Source organism: Amblyomma americanum, chromosome 9, assembly GCF_052857255.1.
Source record: "Amblyomma americanum isolate KBUSLIRL-KWMA chromosome 9, ASM5285725v1, whole genome shotgun sequence".
In the NCBI taxonomy this organism is placed as follows: domain Eukaryota; kingdom Metazoa; phylum Arthropoda; class Arachnida; order Ixodida; family Ixodidae; genus Amblyomma; species Amblyomma americanum.
The window spans coordinates 101,601,531-101,612,346 of record NC_135505.1 but is presented as its reverse complement, the minus strand read 5'-3'; the positions used below and the strand labels follow the sequence as shown (position 1 = coordinate 101,612,346).

The 10,816-nt window shown below is 42.6% G+C and overlaps 1 protein-coding gene across 1 annotated transcript; it reads left to right on the top strand.

Annotated features, from left to right (window-relative positions):
• Nucleotides 1–442: 442 nt before the first annotated feature.
• On the top strand, nucleotides 443–9,683 carry LOC144103897 (uncharacterized). The gene is made up of 2 exons (XM_077636604.1): nucleotides 443–5,916; nucleotides 6,599–9,683. The coding sequence occupies exon 2, from the start codon at nucleotides 6,670–6,672 to the stop codon at nucleotides 7,312–7,314; it is 645 nt and encodes a 214-aa protein (XP_077492730.1). The 5' UTR covers nucleotides 443–5,916; nucleotides 6,599–6,669; the 3' UTR covers nucleotides 7,315–9,683.
• The last annotated feature ends 1,133 nt before the right edge of the window (nucleotides 9,684–10,816 follow it).

Below are 10,816 nucleotides of genomic sequence, written 5' to 3'. Positions count from 1 at the left end.
AAAGACCACTTAGACAGCAATGCTGTTAACACATGCACCTTATGAAAACTATGGCTAGAGGGCATAAAGTGAAGTAGCGTGTGCATCATGCACACTTTGAGCAGGACTACAAACTCAAGCTACAAGCCTGGACCCGAAAAACATTAATGCTACTCTGCTTCCCTTATACTGTTAGCGTCCAGTGTACGAGAATGCCGAGTGGCCGAAAAAGTTTCCGCGCGGCCTCGTGGAATGTCACGCTGACATGTTCGCATGCGATGAGTTTCTGAGGCAAATAGAGAGAGAGCACTGTCTCCCCAATGCTGTAACAGTCTCTCCGTCTATCGGCGCTAGGTCCGCTGCAACACACATGCCCTCCCTTGTTGGTTAAATTAACTAGGGAGGACGACATTGTGGGAAAGTAAATCCAAGGGCACAGAGCAGGCCGAGTGCCCACAGAATGCGCTCTCTAGTTTAGATTTTGACGTCAGCACTTCCTTGTACCCCTGACTGCATATTATCAAAACGGTCACTTTGAATTTATCTCCGAGATCACATTCACAAAGATAGCTTTGCTTTGAGATGCATAAGGCTGTGCGTGCTGATAAAATAGGTAGCTGCCTCAACATGTCTGATCTGCAATTTCGGGAGCACTCTGCTGGCTTCTGGCACCTCCTTGAGGCAGTGAGTGGACCCGAGTTCAACATTCGCCAGGAGTGTGCATCTAAAATTGCACCTCCTTTGTCTATATGCATCATACCATCGGCATCCTATGCATGAGTGTTGTCTCCGCTGCCGTGGTTTCTTGGCAAGATAAAATGTATTCCTGCTTATTAATGGCTGCCTCTCCGACATTATGAGGTCTTGATGCCCGTCGATCACACTAAATATTTTCTGCCTGTTCCACCTACAAGTGGCTACTGTATTAAACTTGTTTTGTGTAATTGTGGTTTTCCCTTGTGTTCTTTATGCTTTTCTGTCTGCCTTTTTGCAGAGAAATCAAGCGTACTCCCAGATGGAGTGCTAGGTTCTGGAGGAACAACCTGCATGAACAACTGCTGCCAAACTATGCAGATTATATCCTTAGCCTCTATCTTTTCAAACTGCATATCTATTGCTCTGAATTTCTGATGACTACGTGCGGAGTTAGGCACATCAGAATCCTGAGTAATTTGTTACGAATACGGTGGGTCTTGATCTGACAGCACCTCTTTACGGTCTGCAGGCCATTTTGGAGCTCAGGTCTATGACTTTTCGTGGCATTTCTGTTGTGTTCATTGATCTGGCTTTTGGGTGTGTTGAGCCGTATGCATTGACAGTTCCTTTGCAGCCAAGATCATCTGTTGCTCCTGTTGCAAAAATATTGGTCTGAGACAAGCAAATTGTTCTCACATTCCCCTAAGTACTCACTCAGTTGCATGTCCTGTGTGAATTTGGGCCTGATGATCTTGGGTGCTGACAAAAAAGACACTGTGTTTACATTATGTTTATGTATCTGCATCTTCTTGTTATCCTAATCCCACACCCAATGAAGGAGTTAGTTTGTTACGGTGTTATAAACAACCAGGTGCAGCGTTAAGACGGGCATGAAAAGAGTCTGGAGTATGTTCAATCTTGGTCCACTCTAGTGGCATATGGAACTTGGTACAGGCACTAAAACAAAGTTTCAAGCATGGCAATCTTTCCTGTCACCTGCAATGCTTTTCATGCTGTCATAAAATGTATGCCTGCTCCAGTAACAAAACAATTCCTGTTTGATACCCAGTGCATTTGTCTATCTTGTAAGCGCTGCTCCTCTGCAAATAATTGTTATTACCTATGGCTGTTGAAGTTATGTAATCTGTAATTGCAATCAACACAGGGATGCCAGTATATCGCATTTGAAGCAGTGCAAGGACGGGAAGCAGTAAGGAGATGCCACGAACGCTGACTATCAACTGGTTTTATTCCAGAACGGTCATAGCATATATAGGTTTGCCATATATATGGGAAGCATTCATGATTTAGAAGGAAGAACAACTCTGTGTGAGCACACCATCTATCACCCTGTTTCCCAAGGAGGCTGCATTTCCAGATCATCGGATTTATGACGTGCGTCCTGACGCTAGATTTTAGCTCCCTTATACATTGTTGTGAATTTTTGTTTTTCTTGTTTAAACTTGTTTTACTCCTTTTGTGGCTTCCTCTCACATCATCATTATATATCTGATGCATGCCTTGTCGTTATATTCTAGCTGTCTTATAGACCTGTTATGAATTTTTGTTGCTCTTTGTGACTTCCCCTTTGAGATCTTGTTAGCAACTCAGCTGGGCATGTGCCATTTTCTCCGTCAGGCCACGTTTAAATTATTTTTTTGTTGTCCTTAGCTGGTCAAACCTATTATAACGCATTCTTCACCTTGGAGTAAAACTAGTTGATGCTCAGTACTCGTGGTGTCTCCTTGCTGTGTCTTGTCTTCGCTCTGTTTAAATAATAGTCGGTAACTATCAAGCCCAATTCATAACACTAGTGCCAATCTATTATTATTGGATATATAGAGTATGTAGGCACCTCTGCTATTAACATTTCGGTTTTTTGTGTACTTATTCTGTCTTGCTCTGGTTGATTTCACAGACATATGTGGTCCTGCTACTCCCTGCTACCAAGTATTAACCTTTCAAAATGCTTCCAACCCTTACTTCACTTGTGTCTTAATATTGAAAACATGCAATTTCACATCCCCAGTAGTAGTAGTAGTATCTGGCTTTGTACTTGCATTAAGCCATAAACACAACCAGATGCATTTCAAACACAGAAGTACCTAGAGCATTATAAGTGCTGTACAACTATTCAGACGAGCTGTGCTAAATATACCACAATTGGCATTGCTGGTAGAAAACATCAATTTCATGTATATGTTCTCTTATTTTGCTGCACAATGCCAGTTGCACTTCTTTATTTCTGACAATATCCTTTCACATTTTCTGCCTAGGGAAGAAAGAAAATGACAATGTATTGTTGGATCTCGTTTTTGTGAATGATTGCTAATGCTCTGTGCATTACCGTTTACACAAAAGCATACAAGCTCTGGTGCTTGTGGCATATGTGTTCATTGTAAAGTGACACTCCATTTCTCTCCATTATTTTGCAGGGCATTATTGATAAGCGAATGTGTGCAGCGTTCCAGAGGAAGAATCTTTCCATACCACTCCTGCCTGCCTTCAATGACTCCATTGCTTCATGTTCATAACCTGATAAATTGCATGTGCAGTGGTCTCAGTGCATTGTGTTTACGTACAAAGTGAGATGTAAATGGTTTTGATGTAATTGTAATAATAATGAAATCTAAACTAAGAATATGGGCATTGCCCTCGAAAGAAACATTTTGTTTAGTGAACTTGTTTTGTAAACAATGTAATTTTTTTCTGTAGAAGTGGCAGCCGCGTTGGGAAAGGAGAGGGAAGGAGGGAATAACGAGAATAATGGATGGCTGCACAATGGCCTCTTCAGATGTTACTGATGCTGAGAGGGCACCAGGTTCTTTTTTCTTTTTGGCCCAAAGGTTGTGGAGCAGAAACTTTTGGTGTTCATTGGCTGAACAGTTTAAATTAGGCTCTGAATGAGATTCTGATACAGAGCATGTGATGATGTACAGCAATCAAATGCAACCTCCGACCTGTGTGCTCTTGCGGTGGGCACTTAGCAGTATTAGTATTAGAACCAAATGTATTTGGTCACTGAAAATCAAGCACCATGGAGGGAGTTGGCTAACAAGTGCCAGCCAGTCTTGCAGCTATCTTAGACAAGCCAGGCACTCCATGATAAAGGAAGATCATTGGTTCTGAAACATGCTCAAATAAAAATTCAAATTGTAGATAATGATGCCTTTATTTTTGGTGCAAGGTAAGGTGAATTAGAACCAATCCTGTTAAACAGAGGTCAAAGCAAGATCTCTGAAACTGAAGCAATGGTCACTGTGAAAAACTTAAACTTCATATGAAGGACAAAATGCAATTATGCTGCACATTGTGTGATCATTCTGTTAAGTGTGCAAATTGATTCAATGTTTTTCTTGCTTTTCAAAACAAAGATGAAGATCTGCATGCACTGGAATAATTAGTCTTTTCCTGCATCTCTGTTTGACACTTCAGTCTTGATCTTCATTGTTGTGTTGTATGGTCTCATATGTTTGAAAATTCATGTCAATGTAATTGAATGTGACTCCACCACTTTGTACTGTTGCTTTGTCTGCTGGTTCCAGCCTTGTGAAGGCTATAGCTGTGCAAAACCTGTCCTGTCAGTATCATGCTGTGTATTCTCTATGTTATTGTATGTGCAGCTGTTCACTGCTCTATGTGCATTTTTTCTGCTTTGTTGAAGGTTATAATATGATTACTTGTGATTAATCACCAGTGAATTACCTCATTTTGTGATATGCATAGCATTACTTACTGTTTCAAAACAGTATCTGTTGCTGTGTGGATTTAGCTTCCATTCTGACATCTTCCATTCTATTTCGAGGCTTTTTTAAGAGCAGGTGACATTTATGTGTATAGTTAGTACCGTGAGAAAGTTTGTAGTTTTCTCACAAAACTGATTGTTCTGCACATCTGTTCTACAAGGTAGCACCAGTTTTACCGGATTTGCTGGTCCACGGTGTTCTTTTAGTTGCCCAACTGGGGCCCTTTCATGAGTCAAGCCTTCATGCACCACAAATGTTCTGTAAAACCGGTATAGTGCTGTGATTATGCCCAGAATAATGCTGCAGCTGATAACAAGGGGACAGTTTGCACTTTTATTCACAACTTGTCGCCATGTTCACTCCCTCTACAGCGGTGGTCTAACCATAGGAGCATGCACATTACATGTAGGATGTGTGATGTTGGATTCCCAGTGCCACTGGATACCCTCCAGTGTTACAATATGCAAGTTTTGTCCCTGGCTTGTGCTGGGTGGAATGCCTGGAAATGGGTGTTTGACCCCGCCTTGTGTAGACAAAAGTGCCTTGCGCCATGCTGCGATTTGCCAGAGCTGCCCTTGTGCCTGAAAATTCACCATTGTCTTTATCAGCTCCCACTCTCACTGTTCCAATGAGCTCACCTCATCATGGTGTTCCCAGAAATGGGCTTCTTTTGTGCCATCCGTGGTGTTAGAAAAGCTGGTAACCTTAAACTTTTCTGAACAGCACATTGATGAACTGATCTGCATTTAGAAGTGCATTGTGAAACTCGGTCGTGAGAGCTTCTTCCTTTCTTCACTTGTCCTAAAATTTGCGGTGCAGGTATTAAACGAGTAAATATAATACACTCTAACTGCACTCAAGAGACAGTAGTGTGCAGTATAGATGTTGTTTTACTGATTTGATTTGTTACACTCTTGGAGACGATGGAGGCAGAACATCATAATGGGCATAATGGCAACATTCATGGGCAGCTGTAAGCTCGGCATTTTACCAGTAGCTATGCTCTGAAAGGTTTTTTCCTTTGTGCAGTACAATGCCTATAAATGGTTTAATGAAGAAATGACAACTGTATCAATGTTTTGTACCATTTTTGCTTGTGTTGTGTGTAGGGAGACGTACTGTCCTTCCCATGAAGCCAGAAATTGTGCAAGTTCATTCATCAATGCAATGGCTGTTAACTCAGTTCAAATTGGTGTATAAATTTGAAGGAAGTTTTCAGTTTTTTTTAATGTAAGTATAGTACTTATCTGCATGTAGAATTAAAAGTCAAGAATGTTTGCTTTGCAACTATTTTCTTTTAAGACTCTCTCTACTGATTTGACACAACCTTGGAGACCTGGTTTACGAAATTGTATGCCATATTCCAAGTGCATGAGACCACATGAGCGGTTGCACATCTAATCTTTTGTCTCAGTGGATGTAATCCGCTTTTCACATGCAGGTCTGAGCTTCAGGGACTACAAGCATGGTGTACCCTCTGGACAGAACTTGCCAGGTTAGAATCGGCACTTTTTCTCCATATATGCTTTCCTGAAGAGTGTCCTTGCAGTTTGAAAGATACAGAAGCTTCAATTTACTGAACTGTGGGGAATGAAAGTGATATGTGCCTTCGATATTCTGGAAAGCTGTTTTCTGTGATATGTGAAGTATTCATCGAACTGTCATTGCTTTGAGTTCTGTTTATTGATGCAAGAAATTATTTAAGGAGCCAAGGCCTTGGTACGTTTTTAGACTTTTGCCTTGGCCTCAGACACTATCTGAGAAGCTAACAAAAAAAAATGGCATTGTGCATTGGCCAAAGCATAGCTGACAGCCACTTGCTCAGTTATATAGCCCACCTGGTTGGACTTTGGACAGTGTTGGTCATGATGCCAGTAATGTAGTTGCAGTGATCAAATGCATCAACTTTGGATGGATTGAAAGGCTGCCCTACTTTTTTTGGCAGCGATAACATTTCTTGCAGTCTGAATGTTTTTTGCGTGCGGGCAGAATTGACTTAGAGACATCTTATATCAGGCCTGAACTCTCTTTAGAGCCGATTTGTTGAATGAAACTTTTGGTCAACATCCACAGCTATTGATAGTCGACATTCCACATTAAACTTTTTTCCTAACTCCAAGTGAACTGTGGATTGTTGGTTCTGGCATTTATTAAAGTACTCTCCCTGTACAACACAGGTTCAGCGGTCAACCACGGCACACTTCCCGTGCAAGATTCAACCACTGAAAGGCGCCCTGTGAGCAACTGCATGGAGTCTACTCCTTCCTGCATGGGTAACCACCAGGGTAAACCCACAGGAAAGAAGCTGCACGAATGCACCGACTGCAGCAAGAGATTCAAAACAAGGTCTGAGCTAGCAGTGCATCTCCAAGTTCATACCGGGGACCGCCCATACCAATGTAGTGATTGTGGAAGCAGCTTTGCACGAAAACACATTCTGAATGCACATGAGCGCACTCACACGGGCGAGCATCCTTATCGTTGTGGCGAATGTGGCAGCACCTTTACAAAAATGGCCAGTCTGAAGAGACACGAGCGCACTCACACTGGTGAACGACCTTACCATTGTCTGCAATGCGATAACAGCTTTACACATCATTTCAGCCTCTGGAGACATCAGCGCACACACACAGGCGAGCGTCCTTACTGTTGTGAACATTGTGGTCGCACCTTTTCAGTGAAGCATAACCTGGTGGCACACATCCGTACTCACACAGGTGAAAAGCCGTTTCAGTGCCAGCTCTGCCCCATGGCTTTTGCGTTGCGTTTAAACCTTGCGAGGCATGAGAGGTCCCATAAGGGCGAAAAGCCCTACCAGTGCGACTTGTGCCAAAAGACATTCAGTCGGAAGAAGTATTTAATCGACCACAAGGAGATGAGACACAAGGATTAGCACTGGTCCCTAATGCCCCGAGCCAATGCCGATCAGTCTTTCCTGTACAAGTAACAAGAGTCTCCTCAGCTCACAAACTTGCATCAATGGCAGCAAAATCGCAGCATTCATGAATGAAATCACTTACTCTTGATGAGAGACTTTCAAAAACTGTTGTGTAAATCTTTTTGTTTGTTCCAGCTGTGTTAGTGGCAGGGATAAGTGAGGAAAAGCAGGTGTCCAACCTTGGATTGATGTGTCTTGTGTTAGTTTGTTGGCTTTAATAGTTGATAATTGTTGAAATGAGAACTAACGAAAGAGTCACAACCTCGGATTGATGTGTCTTGTGTTAGTTTGCTGGCTTTAAGAGTTTACAGTTGTTTGAAACGAGAACTAACGAAAGAGTTCACAACCGTTTCTCACCATTTCTCAGAGCGCTGTCTCTGCTGGATATAAAAGGCATAATATTTGTGGAGAATTGTTTCCATATCATTCTTAATCTATCTCATCTGTCAGAATACCAGCTGTTTGTGACCATTTCACATTTTGCTTGTTTCTTTGTTGTGTTGGTGCTACTTGATAAAACCTCTATTTGCATAAGGTGTTCATGGTAACAAGCTGCAAGGGTCGTGGCTGCTGAAACAAAAAATACTGTGATTAATGCCTGTGAAAAACATTGTAATCTTGTAGTGTATTGTAAAGCTCGCAACTTGGCTCATATGTGTGAGATTGCTTAGTGCCAATGATTCAAATTTGCCATGCTACGTTGGAAGTGCCGTGGTGCAAGAGAATTCGAAAAAACGGTACAGCTATCTCGGTGTGTGTGTCCATCTTCACTGCGGAGTGTTACGTTTTGTCTGTGGCTGTAGAAAAATAATAAATGATAACACCGAGAACAGCATCATTTCCACAGATTCTCTGAGCATACTCCCCTCACTTCACTATACAAATACAGTTCCACCACTAATCGGAGACATCATATACACAATGTAACAAGAGCCACAACAGATCGACATGACAAAATTTTGCTGGGTTTCGAATGATGTTGCAATCAGTGGCAGTGAGAAGGCAGATCCATATTCTGCACAAGCTCAGCACAAAGAAATGAAGAGTGACCGTTCTCTAAAAATGTTACTCTATAAGCTCTATACTCTGTAAGCTTTGAACTACCATCGTTGAAATCGTCCATATAATCGATGTTTCCACATTCGTTGTTGTTCAGGCTCTTGAGGAAGGCTGGCTTCAGGACTGCAGGAAATTAAAATGTTGAAGCAGCAATCATTATATGAACGTTTTTTCATGCCTCACAGGACACAAAAGCACTCTGACGTCACAGCCATCGTTTGGCTGCTGAAACTGAAACCGAAAAAGCACGACAGAAAAAATTCTGTTATAAATTATTTAGCGATCGTAGGCAAATTTCACATGGCGATTCATGCATAGTAGTGTCTTCTGCATCATTGTAGAGAAGAAAACATGGCACCTAAATTAGATGTGTATAGTCCTTTAACTAACCGATGTCATCGCAAAACTGACTAATCACAAATTTCATTTTCTTGTTCTGCATGAGTCTATAATCCCTGTCTACCACACCTCCATCCGCACAAACCATGGAAAGACCACCTATCCTGCACCTACCTGCATATCTACACATCTGTCTTCATTTTTGTGCACACTGCGAAAGAATGGAATGAATTGCCCAGCCACGTTTGCTCCATAGTGACCCTTGAGTATTCAAATCATCGATTGAAGCATTGTTAGGCTCTGTAACCTGCTCTCGCATGTAATAGCTCTTCAGGGGCCTTTGAGGTAGTAAAAAAAATAAAAATAAATTGCAATCTAAAAGATGATTGAAGTAAATCATAAGATACACCAATTAAAACCTAGTTATAAAAGAATGGAAGTCATGGCCACATCAAAAATGACTCATTGAAGTCATTTTGTGTATATATAGAAAAAAAACATTTAAAGATCCAAGTAAGTGCTGAAGTAAAATGAGACCAACTTCATTTTCACTGACGGGTGTGTCTATGGAGAAAGAAGGATGGCCCATGTTGGTATTAAGCTGTGGAACAAGCTTCCAAGTGAACTCAAACATAGTAAAACTCTTCCTGAGTCATTGAAGAAATATTATAAACAATGAGTGAAGCCAGCGTTTTTTCTTTTCATGTATTTTTGTGTGTTTGTATGCGTTTGTAAAAAAGGCTTGGTGCTCTGAATATTGTTGCTCTATGTACCCATTTATGTATTTCTAATTTCATGGGCTTTTATATGTATGTAATTAATTTTAGTTATGCCTGCAATTTTCTTTGAAACTGAATTGCATGGATCCCAACTAGCTTTTAGCTAGGGATCCAGATGTTTTCACAAGCATGCCTTGTATGAATGTTGAGAAATAAAATTGAATCAATCAATTTTGATCACGCTGAGAGAGAGAGTGCAAGGATTAGAACTTGAGTGCGGGATGTAGGTCATATGATTACTTGGTCATCACAAAGAAACAGAAGTTGAAATAAGTTGCTTATTATTCATTCTTGATGCTGAAAGTTCTTGACGTTTGTTGTTATTAAAGTTACTGAATCAAACAAGAAAACTAAAGCATATTGTGAGCGCTTTGCGCGAACTTTCACCTCTCATCTGTATATCCCCATCACCATCATCGTTGCTTGCCTGGGCTCCGGGGAGCGCGCGCTGTGTGCCCGGCTGTTCCCGAATAAAAGACGCCTGTGTAAGCGGTGGCTCACAAGTGGTGGAGGTGCTATTTGTATCCCCTACCTCTCGCTTCGGACCCGTCTTTCGCTCTCCCTGGAGCTCCGATCAGGCCGTCTTTTGCGTCTGCAGCCCTCAGGTATGGAGGAAGGCAACGGAATGCGCTCACCCCCATCGCCTTCCCCGGCTGCTGCAGCTGCCCCAGCCTGGACCATCACCAGCTGTCAACGCGACCCTCAGGTCTTCGGCGGACTGTGGCGACGACGTCGACGACTGACTCGACAACTACACCAGGGTCAGTACGTTCAACCGGTGGGATGACTCCCACAAGCTGCTGAATGTCATCTTTTACTTGACTGACGTCGCAAATGCGTGGTTTCTTAATCACGAAGATGACATCGCCGACTGGACTACATTCACACAGCAGCTGCGGCAAATTTTTGGCACGCCGACAGGCCGCTCTGAGCTAGCCAAGAAGAAGCTTGCCGCGCGGCTTCAGCAGCCTGAGGAGTCCTACACCTCTTACATCGAGGACGTTCTTGCTCTTTGCCGCCGTTTTAGTGCTGACATGCCTGAGTCGGAGTGCGTTCGCCACATTCTTAAGGGCATTGGGACCGTTGCTTTCAACGCGTTGATAGCCCAGAACCCCTCCAGCGTATCTGCCATTACCTCCACATGCCAGCGCCTGGATGAGCTGCAGTCATGCCGCCTTCAGCCAGACCCCAGTGATGGCAGCGTCCTCGTCGATGGGAACCTCCGTTCCGTCATCCGTGCCCTGATACGCGAGGAACTCTACGGGCAGCCCACCACTCTC